At 39.9% G+C, this 18,538-nt stretch overlaps 1 protein-coding gene across 3 annotated transcripts in view; it reads left to right on the top strand.

Annotated features, from left to right (window-relative positions):
- HMCN1 (hemicentin 1) overlaps positions 1-18,538 on the top strand; it is a 460,798-nt gene that overhangs the window by 79,089 nt on the left and 363,171 nt on the right. For 2 of the 3 annotated variants that reach the window (XM_039881236.1, XM_039881235.1), the window contains exon 1: positions 5,719-6,284. The exons of the other annotated variant lie outside the window; for it this stretch is intronic. In XM_039881236.1, coding sequence (XP_039737170.1) covers positions 6,020-6,284 — 265 coding nt within the window. In that variant the 5' untranslated portion in view covers positions 5,719-6,019. Of the gene's footprint in view, positions 1-5,718; positions 6,285-18,538 lie in introns of those variants that run through there. 3 annotated transcript variants of the gene reach the window in all.

Below are 18,538 nucleotides of genomic sequence, written 5' to 3'. Positions count from 1 at the left end.
CAGACGTCCTTGGGGATCCTTGCAGGAGGCAGTTACAATAAAGCAGTGTATGTACACACTACTTTATAGCAATCAACTTCAGAACTCTTATTTTCTGTTTCTGGGCTTGGCTTCGTTGGGCCTTGTGTGTTGAACGCTTCTAATTAGGGGATCACTTGAAATACTTACCCAGTGAACAGTCTTCTCCATTCCAGGGCAGACCGAAAATTTTCAAGGGAGAAAATAGAATTGGAGAGAGAATTTTAATACTGATTTTGTTATAAATTTGTTGGACTACTTTTTAAAAACTATTGCCTTTTATATCTATTCCCCCACCACGCACACAAAATATAACATTAATGATGAGAATGTATGTAAAGAGATATTTGACAGCTGATTTGGAGATTGTTAGCTTGACACTGCAAATGTTCCATAGTCTGCTACACATCACTGCAGAGTCTGCCTTTGTGTATGAATCTCTAGGAGGAGCTAATCCCTTCTCTACTCCCATCATCCACCTCCTAGGATCTTCCTGGGAGAATGGGCAGGGTTGGTAGTTAGGATAGATCAAGGATAGTTTTCAGCTTCTGGTAAACTAAAACGTTACAGTTGAAATGAATTTTAGAAATTATTTAGTGTAATTTGCCTGTGAGTGACAGAACTGAAACAATTAGCGGCTAAAACAAGATTAGATTCACAGTTGACAGTTCCTTCCAACCTCACAGAGACTTTTTGGTAACAAAAGCAGGAAGAAGGTGAGGATATGCTCTTATTTCTGGACAGTACCCTGACTTAAGGGTAAAGAAGCCTTAATCACTGTCTTCTTTGCCCAACCTCTCTACCTCCATCCTGGGCCATGCTCTCTTCATAACCTAATCACTTTCTCCCAATTTACATTCTCCGTGTTCTCAGCTGCCTGCCCGCCAAAATATACTTTCAGGGACTCATTTATTTTAAGGTTTAAATAAAATTTCTGTCCAAGGGTCACCTTGCCTCTAGAGATCTGCATTTCAGCAGAGCTCAAACTTTATTGAAAAGGAGTAACAGAGCTTATCTGTGTCTCTTCCATGCCCAAATCCTGTAGTCATCAATTATATGAGACTGAAACGGAGAGATGCACTGGAATTACGAAAGATAAATGCGTATTTCTGCATAAATACATATGTAAGTAAAAAAATGCCCTTCGAAACATTAAGTAGTCATTTTTCTTCGTCACCCATCTTCCGTACCACAGTGCTTTGTGAACCTTAAACATATTTTTAACTGCTACCACCCACTTAGATTTCAAGATGTTAGTGAAGTTACGAAAGACCTTCTATAAACAAACAAATAAAAAGCCTCACGAGTTATCTGTCTCTTCCAAAGCATTGTGTCCCCAATGCCTATACACATAGGTTCAAACTTTCAAAGCTGTCTCCTCAAATAAATGTAATTGTATTAATAATACTTAACTTTTATGCAGTACTTGCCGCATTGCCAGGCACTGGGCTGAATGCATGATAAGCATTCTTTGATTTTATTCTCAGGACAATGATTCCAGAGGGATGGGTGTTGACAAATGAGACGCGTCCTATAATTGTCCCAATTTACGACCTTCAGAGAGTTCTAGGTCACATTTTTTGGAGGTGCAAACAAGCTGGAGCCTAGCAGGCTTCCTAAGTTGAGATGGAGTTGAAAGTACAGGGAGACTCAGACAGCTAGAGTTTGCCAAGAGACTATCTGAAGAAGCTATGTAAATAGAAAACTCCAGAGATCTGAAGGAGATCCCCTACTGTATTCAGCTGAGTACTAATCAACATATGTATGTGGGGAAACTACCCAAAGCCCAGCAAAGAACCACTGGAAAGGATCAAAGGTGACCATGCCCTTGCTCACACGGGGATGGGACTAGGTCTGTCCTCACCAGCCAGATTGGGAGGCCTCATGATTCACTGAGTATTGGGTAGGGGACACAGAAGGCTCTTTTCTCACTAATGTGGAATAATTAGTCCTCAACTGAATACGACTTTGGTCTGACCTAAAAAATTTTAAAAGTAAGTCCCAAAAGGATCAAACTGTTTCTGAATACTTAATTTTGTTCAGGAACAAAGCTTAAAAGTATTTATAGAAATACAAAAATATCAGGTACCCAACAAAGTAAAATTCACCACGTCTGACATCCAATTACAGATTATGAGGCCTGAAAGGAATCAGGAAAATGTAACCTATAATCAGGAGAAAAATTGATCAATTGAAAGTGATGCAGACCTCACAGAGTTGATAAGATTACCAGGTCAAGGGCATTAAAAGTTATTCTATTCATACACTTAAAATGAGACCTGGAAGATATAAAAAGATCCAAATCCAACTTCTAGAGATGCAGTAAATGGGACAACTGGCACAATAGACAGTGGAGAAGAAAATATTAGTGAACTTGAAGAAATAGCTATGGAAACTATCAAAAATGAAACACAAGAAAAGAAAATAATAATTTAAAAAATTAACAGAGCATCAATGAGTCACAATCACTTCGAAAGGACTCACGTATGTGAACTGGAGTCCCCAGTGAAAAGGAGATAAAAGTAGTTGGAAAAATAAAGGCCCCAGATTTCCAGATTTGGCGAAAACCACGTACCCAGATGCAAGAAGCTCAATAATCCCTAAGTACAAGAAATGTGAGTAGAACCACACCAAAGCACATTATAATCAGATTGCCCCAAAACAGGGATAGTAAGAAAACTCTTTAAAAGCATCAGGAGAAAAAAGATAACGGCTCATCTAGAGGACACGTAAATGTGGTAGAGATTCCTCACGGGAAGCAACATAAGCGAGGAGACGGTGGAGGAACGTCTGTAAAGCACTGGAAGAAAAAAATAAAAGCCTGATCATCTAGAATCTTCTTCCCAGCAATCAGTCAATCCGTCGGTCAATCAATATCTGTCAAAATCGAAGGTGAAATAAAGACTTTTTCGAACACGCAAAAGGGAAAGAATTCATCACCAGCAGAACTGCACTACAGGAAATACTAGGGCACGTCCTCTGGGGAGAAGGAAGTGATAGCAGCTGGTATCTGGATCTGCACAAAGGCATGAACAGTCCCAGAAGTGGTACCTGCATGAGTAAATGTACTAATTTTTTTCTTATTATCTGTAAAGCTCATCGACTCCTTAAAAAATAATACCAATGTAGTATGGGTTTAAAATACGGCAATGTAAAATAAATGAGATGACAGTACCAAAAAAGATCAGGAGGAGAGTAATGAATCTAATTCTGAGGTTCTTGTAGTATACATGAAACGGTATAATATTACTTGAAAGAAAACTGTGATAAATCAAAGATGTATACTATAAACCCTAAAGCAACCACTGAAATAAAATCCAGTTATAGGTAATCAGCTAGCAATGGAAATAAGTGGAATCATAAAGAATATTCAGTAAATTCAAATAAAGACAGAAAAACAGGAAAAAGAGAACTAAGAACAGATGGGACAAATAGAAAATGAATAGCAAGATGATAGATTTAATCCTATGCATAATGACATTGAATGTAAATGGTCTAAACAGCCCCATTGAAAGGCAGAGACTGATTGCATACAAAAAAAAAAAAAAAAAAAAAAGACCCAATTGTATGGTGGCTAGAAGAAACCCATTTTAAATATAAAATGCAAATAGGTTTAAAGCATCAGGCTGGAGAATGATGATATATCTTGCTAACACTAATCAAAAGAGCTGAAGTTGCTATATTATTATCAAAGTATATTTCAGAACAAATAATATTACCAGGGATAATAAAGGTAACTTCATAACGATAAAGATGTTGATTAATCAAGAGGATGTAATAATCCTAAATGTTTATGCATCTAACTACAGGACTTCAAAATGCCTGAAACAAAAACTCATAGGACTGTAAGAAGAAATTGACACATTCACAATTATAGTCAGTGATTTTAAATACCACACTCAGTAACTGATAGGACAAGTTGGCAGGAACTGGTAAGGATGTAGAACATTCAAACAGCACTATCAAACAACTTGACATAATTGACATTTATAGGACATTCCACCCAACAGTGAACATTCTTTTTAATGCATATGGAACATTTTCTAATGAATCATTTAATCTTTATTAGATAGGTGTTATCATGAGTCTCATTTACAGCTGAATAAATAAAGGCATGAGGAAGGTGGGTAACTTGCTGAAGATATGCAATTATTAAGTGTCACAGCTAGGCTTTGAACCCGGACTATCTGACCCAGAACCCTTAATCACCAGGCTCTGCCACCCCCCTTGAACACCTGGAGTGGCTCAGGGCTCAGTGAAAACTCTAGGACTTAGAATGCAATCCCTTTCAAATAAACAAAGGAGTAGGCCACTCAGACAGCATTCTCTAAATACTACCGGGAAAGGAAGTACATTCCCCCTCTCTCACATTCCCACTCAGCCCAAATGGCCTGTCTGCTTCCTTTAAGTGACATGACTTATAGGTATCATAAACTCAGAGCCCAGAGCTGCTGGACCTGAAAGAGAAGACAGTTGCTGATGCAGAAGGCTCTGGGGACTGGCTCTTCCTCAGGCTGCCTCGGTGTTCGATGGGTGGTCTCACGCACACTGGATCGACATCAAGATGCCTGTTGGCCCGTCTTTAAATGCCAGGATTGAGATAACAGCTCCATTCCCAGGAAGGAAATACATTTTTATTACAACGAAGCAAAGAATCTTTAGCTGATGGTTGACTTTCTTTGTCTACCTTCTTAATCTCTGTTATTAGTATTATAATGTATATAATAATTACAACACAGAAAAACTTTGTAATGTTTTCCGGGGCGAGGTTTCCTTACTTATCAGCAAGAAAATGCCAGGGGAACACCTTTCTAATGGATTTTTGGCTGAGACTCGGCACATGGCAGTTCTATGGGAGGAAATGTGAAATGAGATATTATTCTGCCTCTCACCACGCTCAGGGGAAGATTCAGACTGCTCAGCTCAGCAAACGCCAATCTTGATAATGAAATTAGAATTAGTTTTCTCTTTAATATCCTCCCCCCCACCCCATACCCCGCCGTCTAACATCTCCTCATCCTTTGCACCTGGCTTCCATCCTGTATTCACATCCAGCTTCCTAACCTTCTCCCAGTGACACCCCAGTTCCTGCTGTCTCTCTCATTTCCCTCAACGCCCCTTTCCTTTTTCTCCCTTTTTTTGCCCACCCAGCTCTCACCTCCCCTCTTGTCAACATCCCCTGAGTCCCCAAAGAGATCAGAGCGATATTGAGGCTGCCGCCCAGCCCTGAAGTTTCCCGCTCCCCTCCTGGCCGGGCTGAGTCGTTGGGCCGGGGCGTCCTGGCTTCTGGGGGCGCGGGGGGGAGGGGAGGAGGGAGTTATGAACGAGGTGTCTGAAGCCGCAGTGCGCACAGTAGAAAAAGAAAACTCCCTTTGTGCTAGTTCGTGCGGTGTCCCTCCATTTGGGTCTTTGCCACGCATTCTCGAAAACCATTGTTTACACTGGGTGTTTGTAGGTTAGGAACAGCGCCGGTGGGAGTGGAGCTGACACTGAGCGCTTCCCTGGAACTGAATTGACCCCAGAATCAGTACAGAGAGAAGTCGCCCTCGCGGGAAAGGGGGCAGGGTCCGTCGAGGGGGGGACCGCAACTGGCCAATCGAGTGGCGAGGCCGAGCCAGGCTTTCCCCCTCCTCCCTCCCGAGCGAGCGGCGCACAGTGGAAAGTTGGGAGCCTCGGTGGCGGGCCCGGAGCGGAGCGGCGGCGGCGAGGACAGCGCGACTCGGGCGCGGCGCCGCAGGGCTCAGCGCGGCCCCCGGGGCTCGGGCCGGGCGCGCGCCCGCACTCGGTCCACGCATCCCTGCCGCTCGGCGCCCGCGCGGATTCGGGTCCGGCGCTTGCCCGCGTCCCGTTCTCAGCTGCAAACTCTTTGCTGGTTCCAGAGTCTAATGAGTTGCCGGGGGAGGAAATCCTCTGCCTGTTGAGGAGGGCTGAGCCCCGAGCTTGGGCGCTCAGGGAAAGAAAAAAGAAAAAGAAAAAGAAAAAAAAAAGAAGGAAAGAAAAAATGATTTCCTGGGACATTGTCCACACAGTATTCCTGTTTGTTCTTCTTTATCCTTCCCTAGCTCAAGATGCAAGCCCCCAGTCAGAGGTCAGGGAGGAAATTCCCGAGGGGGCCTCCACCTTGGCTTTTGTGTTCGATGTGACTGGTTCCATGTATGATGATTTAGTTCAGGTTATCGAAGGGGCTTCCAAAATTTTGGAGACGTCTTTGAAAAGACCTAAGAGACCTCTTTTCAACTTCGCTTTGGTGCCTTTCCACGATCCAGGTAAGGGAAATGCTGCTTCTTTGTGTTCGTTATTTCTCACCATCCCATCGTGTCTTATGCTATGGAATTGTTTCAGTGTTGGGAAGTTTCAGAACTTTTCGAAAAACGTGTAGCTGAAAACAGTTGTAACAAAGAATTGCTGGTTGGCATCAGGGCTTGCTCTCTGATACCTACTCAGGTCTCAGCCATGGCGTAGATAGGTGACTTGTTTGGGGTGTTCGTACAGTGGTTCCCACACCTGGAAAAGTGGAATTATGAAAACCAGACCCAGAGTCTTGAGCAATGACATCAAAATAGCGGTTAATTGATATTTTTATTTTAGAGCTAAAGAATGTTTAATGATGAAGGCAGTTTTGAACATGGGTATTCTGCAGCAATCCTTTTAAAGCTAACATCCAGGTTGAGAGCTCACTCAGGATACCACTCACGTGAGGGGGGAATAGAACCTTGTATGCGACACAAGGAAGCTTGTAAGTAATGACTACTAGTGGATGGAAGAGATGAAAATAAGAGAGAAACCATTCATTTCTTAACTGAATCTATTCATCTTTGCACCAGGTCATCATTAGTTAGCTTCGCAGATGGGTATAAACATTGTGTCCGTGTCTCATGCAGTAGAAATGCATGTAATTTGGTATGTCGGTGCTCTTTAAAGGTAGTTGAAGCAAAATGACTATTTTTCTTGCCCTAAAGCTATGGGTTTCAGCTGCTCCACTGTAATATGATCCAATTTTTTTTTTCTGTTTCTTTTTAAAGTGGCACCTTTCTGCGAGGCTCACAGGAGCCCTCATTGTCATCCCTGGAGGGAGCTTTGCCAGGGAGCCCTGGGGCTTGCGGTCTCGCATCCACCTGAGTTTCATTAGCACAGGTCGCTGCCTAGTTGAAGAAATAAAGCAGTGGTTTCTTAAAAATTCTCCCCCACTGTTCTCCCACATTTTTTCTGCTTTGAACTTCTCTGTTTTTACTAGAAGACTTTGACACAACCTCCTCACAATAAGAGCATGGTATTGAGAATCTCAGATTTCTTCCCTGTGCATTTGATAAACATATGAGTTCAGATTATTGCTAGGTATTAAATGTGGCAGGTTTCAGCTATTTTTTAAAAAAAGTGGCTTTGGGAGAAATTTAGAGGGGAAATAGAACTTTCTGGGATTTTTTTCTTCAAATGATGAAAACAATAACCTATTCTTTTGGGATGTACATATATATAGTAATTTCTACATTAAACATGAAATGTTCATTATAATTGAATAAGAACTGAGTGGGCATTTAATGTGTTTACTTTCTTAGTAAGACACCTCATGTCTTATAGTGTTTTAGTTTATTAAATATCAAGATACCAATTGTGATGTAGTTTACGACTTTTGTTATTTTAGAATAGCCTAAGTATGTTTCTTCTATAGGGAGAAATCTGAAGTTGGCTAAAAAAATAAAAATTGTTTTCTCTAATTAACACCACAATTTGCTCTTCTTCAAAAGATTCTTATGAAATGATGTTGCTGCAAACAGAACACAGAAATTGCCTCATCATAAATGTAAACTCTGTCATCATGATATTTCGATGTGATGTGAACAGTATTGGAGTGAATTGTATTGTGGTATAGTGCATTCCATTTGTTACCAAATGGGAAAGTGTGCTGAGGTTGACTTTCCTATAGTTTAGCAGTCATGTTTCAAAATGGGAGGACCTTGGCGTGCTAATAAGGAAGGACTAATTAGAACTTTTTAGAGTTAATATGAGAAAATGATTAAATTGGTTCCATAAAATTAATCGTATGTGTAATTCAGCAAAACTATTAATTCTGTTTCTATTATGATTCAAAGTAGAGAGAAGTGTTCAGGTGCTTCTGTTATCTAAGAGTATTTAAAGTATTTTTGAAGATAAAGAGGGAAATAGAAGTTAAAACATACTAATAACATTTAATTTAGTTTAGCAATTCACTTTAATAGATTGTGATAATATCTTGGTGTGCCAGTCTGTATGTATGTGTGTGTGTGTGTGTGTGTGTGTGTGTGTAATCATTAAGAGTTTTTGATTTTCTTTTACTTCTGATTGGTGACCAGCTGGGAGTGACAAAAAGGGCCTTGAATGGGGCTTGGCAGTTTTACTGAGTGACGCTGGAAAAATCAGTCTACCTTTTTGAATCTGTTTCCTCAACTATACAATGAGGAAACAGAGTTTGAACATCCCAAAGGTCACAATTCTAACTTTGGCGTTTATAACTGACTGTTTTACATGTGGTTGCTTTTCATAGTCCCTAAAACATATTCCTGTGGTTGGGAAATACAACTGACATGGAAGGAATAATGTGTGGAATTTCATATAACAATTATAGTAATTATAATCATAATTGTTGATTATACTAATAACCCTGACTACAGCTTTTCAAAGGCTTTTGATTTCTGCTATTGCATTTAGCTAGATGAAATAATGGATAAGATCTGGAATATAGGCTAGGGGATTTGACAGAAACCTTTAGGCATTTTCAGATGATTGGTTCGGACCTCTGTATCACAGTTTGGGGCAAGGTGTGTGTTTGCGGAGGTGGGGGTGAAAAATTAAAATACATGGAAAACATAGACCTACAAGAGGGATAAGTCTAACAACTTGACAAGGAAGTGATAAAACCATTCAGAAAGTGTGCACATAGGAAGCCAGGATTGGAGGACCAACAACACAGCCATGGTAGAAGGAAATACTAGAGAGGACCAGGGTCATGGAACGTTAAACCAACTTTTTAAGCCAATTTTTGATGCTAACCATGCTTAAAATGGGTTTTCACTTCCATAATCATATTTAAAAGCTTTATGGAGGTATAATTTTTAAAAGCTTTATGGAGGTATAATTTCCTTACCATATAAGCATTTATTTAAGATGTATTATTCAGTGGTTTTTAGAATATTCACAGATATATGCCACCATCACCACAATTTCATCACCTCAAAGAGAAACTCTGGGCCTTTTAGTCATCAGTACCCTATCCTCTATCATCCTCTGAGCCCTAAGCAACCCCTAATTTATGTCTCTATAGATTTTCCTGTTCTGGACTTTTATATGAATATGATATGTGCTCTTTTTTGACTAGCTTCTTTCACTTTAGTATAAAGTTTTCAGGTTCATCCATGTTGTATCATGTATTAGTACTTTATTCTTTTTTTGTGACCAAATAATCTTCCGTTGTATGAGTATACCACATTTTGTTTATTAATCCACAATGAATATTTGGATTGTTTCTACTTTTTGGCTATTAAGAATAATTCTATAAACATTTGTGTGCTAGTTTCTGTCTGGACATATTGATCTTGTGATTTATAATAAGGAATATGTATATTTGGTCTCTGTTCCCGTTTCTGGTCTAGAGCTCCTAAAACCCTTGGAATTTCCAGAGTCATAAAGGTTTCTTTTGTTATGTTAATGAGGCCACTTTTGATGATTGCCAGGAGACCCAACCATGTGATTAGAGAATTGGAACTTTCTCTCCCACCCCTGATCTCTGGGGAGGGGAGAGGGGCTGGAGGTTGAATTCATCGCCAATTGCCAATAACTTAATCAATCACGACTATGTAATGGAAGCCTCCATAAAAACCAAAAAGTAGATCTTTGGAGAGCTTCCGGGTTGGTGGAGATGCAGGGAGGGTGGCGAGCTCTGAGAGCATGAAAGCTCTGTGCCCTTTGCCCCATAGAGTGCATTATGCATCTCTTCCAACTGGCTGTTCCTGAGTTACATCCTTTTGTAATAAAACTGGTAATCTAGTGAGTAAATGGGTTTCCTGAATTTTTTTGAGCTGCTTTAGCAAATTAATTGAACCCAAAGAGGAGGTCGTGGGAACTTCTGAGTGGGTTGGTCAGGAGCACAAGAAATAACCTGAGATAAGAAGTTGGGGTGAGGGGGTGGCCAGTCTTGTAGGACTGAACCCTTAACCTGTGGAACCAGATGCTTTCTCCGGTAGATAAGCATCAGAATTGAGTTGAATTGAGTTGAATTCTTAGGCACCCTGCCGGTATCTGAGAATTCCTTGTTGGAAATGTGAGGAAGCTCCCTTCTCCCCAAATTGAATTTGGGTGCTCAGAACAAAAAAGAACATGTTTTCAATTCTCTTGGGTGTATCCCTAGGAGTGGAATTGCTGGTCACGGTAACTCTGTTTAACTCTGTGTGAAGAGCTGCCAGACCATTTGTTTCCAAAGCAGCTGCACCATTTTACACTCCCACCAGCAGTGTATGAGGGCTCTGGTTTCTTCACATCCTCATCAACCCTGGTTTATTATCGAACTTGTTGATTCATACGTGTTAATTTTTGCTGTGCTTTTTACGACCCTCAAAATGCATTTCTGTCTTCCTCAGAACACAACTTTGGGGTGAGCTGATGGTCTCTCCTTCATCACTCGGTCTCCTGTTTCGCCTCTTCTCTGTAAGGCACATGGTCCCAGAAACAGAGGACAGAAAACAGGGTAGTGCGTTTTCATGAATCCCTTCACGGAAAGAAACGTTCTCTTCTTCTCTTTCACAATTGTGTCTCCGCTTTTTTCCTCAAGATGTCTCATGTCAGTCTGCATTCATTCATTCACTCACCTGTCACGTTTCAGGCATTGCTTCTGACTCCGCGGATACTAAAGGGAATAAAACAGACAAAAGCTTCTGTACTCATTCTATTGGCTGGGGGCGCAGACGATAAAGAAAACAATTCAAATGCATATGCGATGTTTGTTGGTGATATTCACTCTGGAGAATATAAAAAGTGGAAAAGGGGTGTGAGGAGGTTGAGGTGGGCTGAGAGTGTTGAAATTTTAAACACGGTGGTTAGGAAAGCCCCCGGTTGAAAAGGTGACATTTCAACAAAGACTTGAGGGAGACGAGGGAGGGAGCAAAGAGTACATCTGAGAAAAGACCTCGGCAGGCAGAGGAACAGTCAACGAAATGCTCTTGAGCATGGCAGGATGCTTCTGCTTGTTCAAGGCTACGTGAAAAGACCAATGTGTCCGGAGTGCAGTGAGCAGGAGGGAGAAGTTGAGAAGAGGGGTCGGAAGGGCGAGGGAGCCATGCCACGGAAGGGCTAGTAGGGCACTTTGACTGGCTTTTCTCTAAGGGGTGTGGGGAGCCATTTTACGGTTCTGAACAGAGCAGTGACGTGGTCTGACTTATGCGTGCACATCATCATTCTGGGTGTTGTTTGAGAACAGCCTAAGTGGAAAAGGGCAGAAACAGGGAGGATAGGAGACTATTGCATCATTGAGGCGGAAGAGGATAGTGTATCTTGGGTGAAATTGGTAGCCTTGGAAGTTTTGAGAAAGTTCGTCATGATGGACTGGATGGGATGTGTGAGAAAAAAGACGACAAGACAGATTCTGAGGATTTGGCTTCAGTGAATAGAAGCATAATATAGCCATTTACTGAAATGGAGAAGAGTGAGCAAGAAGCAGATTTGAGAAAGAGTGGCAGGATGAGGTTTTTATTTTTGGATATGTTTAAGTTCAAGATGCCATTTGGATGTGAAGTGGAGGTATTAAGAAGGCAGTTGGGTATATGAAATTAGGGTTCAAAGTGAAGAGTCTGGGTCAAAGATATAAATTTGACCCAAAGGCATATAGATGGTATTTAGGGCCGTGAGGCTAAATGAGACCACTAAGGGACTGATGAGATGGAGAATAGTAAAAGCTTGAGGAGCTAGCGCTATGGTACCCCAATGTTTAACTGTCAGAGAGATGAGGATAAACCAGCAAAGTAGCCTGAGAAATTGAAATCTGAGAGGAAAGAGAAGAGTATATTATCCTAAAAGTCAAGAGAAGAAAGCGTTTCAAGGAAGACGTGCAAATTGGTTAATTAAGAGAAGGACTGAGAATTGGCTAGTGTATTCAGCAATGTGAAAGTCACTGGTGACTCAACAAGAGGGATGGGAGTGAGAGCCTATTTGGAAAGAATTCAAAAGGGAACGAGAAAAGAGGAATTGGACGTCTTTGGAATTATATTGTTTCCAACTACTGGAATAGTTGCTTTGTTCATGAAGCTGAAATTAAAACTACTTTTGATAAATGATTCAACCAATATTTTACAAAATACAAATGCAATATAATAGAAAGAACATCCAATTTGGAACAGAAGATTTGGGTTCTCTTCCTTATTCTTGTCATCTAAGCAAATCATTTAACCTTGCCAGATGTCTGTTTCTCTATTTGGTAAGTTATTATCCAAGTCCATGATTTTAATGATCATAATATAGTAAAAGATAAGTGTTTGCAAAGAGATACAACATAGCAGACTTGATTCATTGGGAGAAATATCAGCATTATATATCTCTGTGTTTAAGAGCTTCATAGTAATGAAACCAGTGAACCCTCAGTGACTTTGTGTGGTTCTGCAGGCCCTACACCGTGTTAAGAAAACACCACTCCAGGTCTTTTATGTAAAGAGTCTCTTAGAAGATATTCTTGAGCAATAGCAAAATTACCTGGAACCATAATGAATAGAAAAAAATTGTACAAGGAAAATATTGCACATTGGGACTTTGAATACCTATAGAAATTTAATACATAAACCGAACTTCGAATTGAAATGTCTTCAGTTTCAAGAGGTATAGGAAAAAGAGCCAAGAACTTATTAGTCTCCCTTTGCCTCTAGCACATCCTGTGTGAAGAAGGGTTTTCATGAGGAAAAAGATTCGTCTTTTAAGTCCAAGAGAAATCCCACTTAAGGAAGTGAACCAAAATTTAAGAGCCAGAGATTTTAGTTAGACAACGTTAACTTTGTTTCCTAGGCTGATAGAGTGTTTAAGCCTCAGGGAGTGGATCCTATGTCACTGGGTATTTTCTGGGGATATGTAGAGACATTTTGCTATGCATGATGAAAACTTTCTCCCAAAGTATAAGGACCACATTTTGATAAATCAGATATGTTAAATGTGTTAGGGATGTTTCTAGTTAACAGAATCCTCTTTGACTCCCACAGAATGAAGGTTGGTTGGTCATTCATTCATTCATTCATTCGAGTTGAGGAATAACCTTCAATTGATTGTTGGTAAATCAGAATTTGGTTTGCTTTTGGTGTGTCTCTTGTCAAACAAACTGTGAGCATTCTTGATGGTCTTTATAACTCTGCTCACCTACCTTTCGACATGACTAGACGTTAAGCTCTTTGGGCAGGACCCATTTATCTTTCAGGCCCAGCACAAGTAGACACTCAAGAAATGTTGCATGAATGAATGAATGCTGGAAACAAGGACCAATGATTTCTCTGGGTATTTTAATCTTGCCTTTCATTTTATCAAATAGTAGAGCATTTATACAATGACTACAAAATTAATTAGGAAAATAATATCTACTTGACGACTTAGTTATTAATCAACCTACAGGCAAAGGACAAGCCAGTTCAAACGCAATGTTTGAGAAGCATATATTCATTGCGACACTGTCCCCTTGAGTCCTAGACCACTGCTTCATAATTGGGAAGCCAGCAAGAGAATTTCAAAATCCAAAGATAAGCCATTATATTCACTGATTCATTCATTTATTCACTCACTCATCAGTCAGTAATAGACTTCCCACTATTTGTCAAGGATTATGCTAAGTTCTTTTGATTCAAAGACAATGAGGCATAGCTTATAAGAAGTTAACAGTCTATGGGGTGAAGGGCAAGAGAAATAACAATATTATATGCCATGCTACATTTTATAGTGGAAAGAAGCATGGGGATGTGTGAGCCCGGAGCAGTGCCCCTGATTCCGGATTCCAGAGGGCGATGGTCAGCAAAGACTTTCCGGAAGAAACGTGGCCTGGCTAAAACCTGAAGAAAGTGCGTGGGCAAAAGCAGTTGAAGCAAAATATTAAGGGGTTTGGATTTCATTCTGAAAGCTGCCAGGAGCCTGGAAGGATTATAAGTGAGGAGTGACAAGACTGGGTTTTCATTTTAGATTTCTGTCTCTCCAGTGGCCGAGAGCAAGGAGGTCCTGAGAGCTGAGAGAGGAGATCTGAGGCCATCACAGCCATTCAGGTGGGGAGATATTGAGGTGACTCGGGCATAGTAAGAAGGGTGTAGACTTCGAAGAAAGCTTAATGAACTTGGCACTTAGCACATGGAAAACAGGAATATGATTGCCCTCTGTAGGTTAAAGTATGAAACTGGCAAATAACGGAAAAGATATGTAAAGTTAGCTTTAAGTGATACCATTACTCTCAGGCCAGTAGTCTTGATGTAAGCTCCTTGTACATCTTGTCCAAAACGAAAAGTATGGGGGGTCAGTAATGAAAAAGAGAGTCGCAGAAACAGACTTACTCATTGTATAACCAAGTTATTTTTTAATTTGAGGTCTAATTGACATACAATGTTATATGAGTTTTAGGTGTTCAACATAATGATTCAATATTAATATATATTATGAAATAATCACCACAGTACATGTTACACAGTTTGTTTTCTTGTGATGAGAACTTTAAAGATTTACTCTCTTAGCAGCTTTCAAATATGCAGCACAGTATTGACTATGGTCACCATGCTATACATTATATCCCCATGACTTATCTATTTTTTAACTAGAAGTTTGTACTTTTTGACTCCCTTAGCCCCTTTCGCCTACCCCCTGCTCCCTTCCTCTGGCAACCACCAATAATATATGTTCTCTGTATCTGCGAGCTCGGTTATTTTTCTCTTAGATTCCTCATGTATGTGAGATCATAGAGTATTCTCTTCACCCTTTTTGTTTCTTGTCTTGTTGATAATAGCCATTCTAACAGGTGCGAAGTGTTATTTCCTCATGGTTTTGATTTGCGTTTCCTTGATGATTAGTGATGTTGGGCACATTTTCATATACCTGTTGGCCAACTGTATGTCTTCTTTGGAAAGATGTCTCTTCAGATCTTCTGCCTATATTTTATTTGAATTATTATTTTTTTCCAACTTCTATCTAGAGTTCAGAGTATTAGTTTATTCTACACTTAAATAACCAGTCCACCCATAAGCAACATTCCAACTCTGGTGATAGACTGTTTATCTTTATAAATATGTAATGATGTCATTACATATTTGGATCATACTATTAACTCTTCTTGTTTCGGTTGCATGCTCACCAAAGAGTCTCCTGATAATTTAACCTCATGAACTTTCCTTATGGGGAGAAAATATTCTGGTCAGACTCACACATACATCAGATTTACCAGACAGTTATATTCCTCATTGGTAACTCATATTTTGGCACACCAGTTTTGTACGTCAGTCTCTATTGTTTAAAATATTCTGACAGTGTCAAGTTAAAGTTCCTGAGTTTATAAGTCTGAGAGCCAGACCTTGGTCAACGGTGAATTTATTCAAGTAAATGTCTCTCTGTGTGGATCTGTTTGGGTGGCCTGTCTTCAGGTATCACCCCCTCAGCTTTTCCAACTGTCAGTGTTTGTATGAATAGTGTCAGTTAGCTGTTCTGTCCACTTGAAACTTATATAGATGACAGCTGCTGGCAACTCTATCTGAGGGCAGCTGGCTGGCAGGGACCCCGAGGAGACACCTCACATGTCTTATTGTCACAAGCTTCTAGCATAATTTTTATTTCTAGGAATAACAGCTACCATTTTATTTTTTGAGTCATTACTATGGACCAGACACTGAACCAGATACATTCATGCTTTATATCATGTAAGGGTCACAAAAACTCTTAAGTGGTGGATGTTATCTTTATTTGACATATGAAGCAATTTAGGCTTATATTATATGAACTCTCACAAAATGTACAAAATTTCCTGAAAAAGAATAGCTTTCTACAAGTTATTACTATTTTTTCCCCCCTTTGGTTTTGAGAAATGTGTAAGATGGAGGAGACATGCCTCGGAAGGCGTGGCAAAGGGACCTCCGTGTTAGCTTGCGAGGGCCTCCGTAACCAAGTACCACAAACTGGGTGGCTAAAGTGACAAATTTATCATCTCATCATTCCGGAAGCTAGAAGTCTGAGATCAAGATGTTGGCAGTTTCCTTCTTAAGTCCGTGAGGAAGACTGTTCCAGTCCTCTCTCCTAGCTCCTGGTGGCTTGCTGGCCATCTTTGGTGCTCCTTGGCTTGTAGATGTACCAGTCTCTGCCTTCACGTCCACAGCAGCCTCTCTGTTTACGGTGTCAGATTTCTTTTTTTTAAATAAAGACATCAGTCATATTGGATTATCGGCCCACCCTCCTCCAGTATGTATGACCTCATCTTAACTAACTACATCTGCAACAAATAAGGTCACATTCCGAGGTCCCGGGGGATAGGACTTTAGCGTATGGATTTGGGGTTGATATAATTCAACCCACACTGAGACCACTCAGGAATTAACATTTAAAAAACAAAACTCTATCCCTTTTATTAGAGAGAACTCGATCTGTTCTATAAATTGCTAATAGAAATTTTTACATAGTGAGTATCAATGGACTCCAAGTTCTAATCTCTTTTTGGATAGGAACAGAGTCCTTAGTGGGAATTATGGAGAGAGGCATTAATATATTTGGGATTCTGTTTAAGTCCCTGGAATAATTTGAATTTTTTAAAACTGTAAATTTTATTTCTAAAGCATGTAATACTTCAGAGCATTTACTCTTAAAACATTTAATAAAGCTTTATTTGATTTTTTTTTTTTTTTGGAGATGTTGAAGTATTTAATTTTGAAATGGGGAAAATTACATAGGAGCTAAGAATTCTGGGAATTAGGTGTGGGTTCCAAAATATTTTAAGTTTGTATACCTCTGGGTTTCTTTTCTCAGAAACTTCAAACACACTAATCGGAGCAATTTTTACATTAGCACCAAATCTGAGAGCTTACCTTTAAGTACGGTGGGAGGAATTCCTTGAAGTTCTCAGGCTGGAAGTCAGTCTGATTGCCACCGAAAACGCTTCAGGGAGACTCTTAGATGTTCTTGTCAAGATCCGACAGTGGCGGCTGGTTAAGTGAGACAGATGGGTGATGCGGAGGAGATAAACACATGAGCTGAGTCTTGGTCTTTAATTTTTTATTTTTTTACCAAGTGGAAAGGTGAGAAAATACATTATTTCATTAAGCAGGAGAGAATAAAATGCTAAGAAGATACTATACTATCTGGAATATCAATTCGAGATTCAAAGTTGTGAGGATTACAAGAGTTGTGAGGATTACAAGAAATCTGTTTTGCTTTTTGGTTAGTTCATTGAGTCCACTTCAAAGCCCTTTGCCAGAGCTCACAAAAAGCCTCATTTCTATTGTTTCACGTTCCCCAGAGGGTCTTTCTTGCTCTTCTTAGGTGAACATGTTCACCACCCCCTGGGTCAGATGATCACACTTTGGCCTTGAAGTTTTCTCAGCCGCACCCAATGTTGGAATGTCTCCTTGTGTGCCAGACGTTTTCTCTTCTGTAATTAAAAAGGTTTTTTCAGAACTTCACCTCTTCCAAGGAATTTTCCTGAAGTGTTGGAAAGGTGTCATTCAATATTGAGATCCCCTTTTATCTTTATTGTACTTTTTATGGACTTGATTTGTGCCTTTGATAATTTCACTCTTTTTTCCTTTCTACGTTATAACAGAAATTAACAGTTGTTTGATTTATCTCAACGAAGTAAAATTTAGTAGAGTTAGCATGGCATAGCTTTTGAGTGAATGGATTCTAATAACAAATGGACCAATGTTTGATCATTAGTCGCTAAGTTCTCAAAGCCTTAGTTTCCTTAACATTAAAGTGAGAATAATAACATTAAAGTGAGAATAATAATCGTACTTCCTTTGTAGAGTTGTGAGGATTAGAGGAGAAAAAGCACGTTAAACGTTTGCTACAAAGCCTGACACAAACTAAGGACTCAAGAGGATGCTATAAGGGAATCCTTAACATCAAGTCAAAACACCTTGGTTTTGGCTGTGTAACAGGGCAGGTCACTTGACCTCTTAAAAATCCTCAATTTCCTTCTTTCTAAAATAGGGATATAAAAAAATAAAAATAAAAGAAAGTAAAATAGAGATATAATTAGTAGTGTGGTGGTAAACATTAAACCACTGGCTCTGGAGCCGGGGGTGGGGACAGGTCCTTGTATGTAGTATTTGGAATTTCCATGGTGTTCGTACTTCTCACTGCCAGTTTTAATCTACGAATACAAAACCACTGGATATGGTGCTGAAAACAGATGTGCACGATTGTCCACCCACTGTTCCACAAAGGGGGAGATTTATGTTTAAATGGGACAATATAATGAAGGGACTTAGTGTAATAGGCGTTCGCTAGTGTTAGTTTAATTTTGCTTGGAAAAGCCCTTTTGATGAATAGACTTAGTGAGGGTAGAATT

Source organism: Pteropus medius, unplaced genomic scaffold (assembly GCF_902729225.1).
Source record: "Pteropus medius unplaced genomic scaffold, Ma_sr-lr_union100, whole genome shotgun sequence".
Taxonomy (NCBI): Eukaryota; Metazoa; Chordata; class Mammalia; order Chiroptera; family Pteropodidae; genus Pteropus; species Pteropus medius.
Note: the sequence above shows the minus strand (reverse complement) of the source record. Positions and strands in the feature narration are given on the sequence as shown.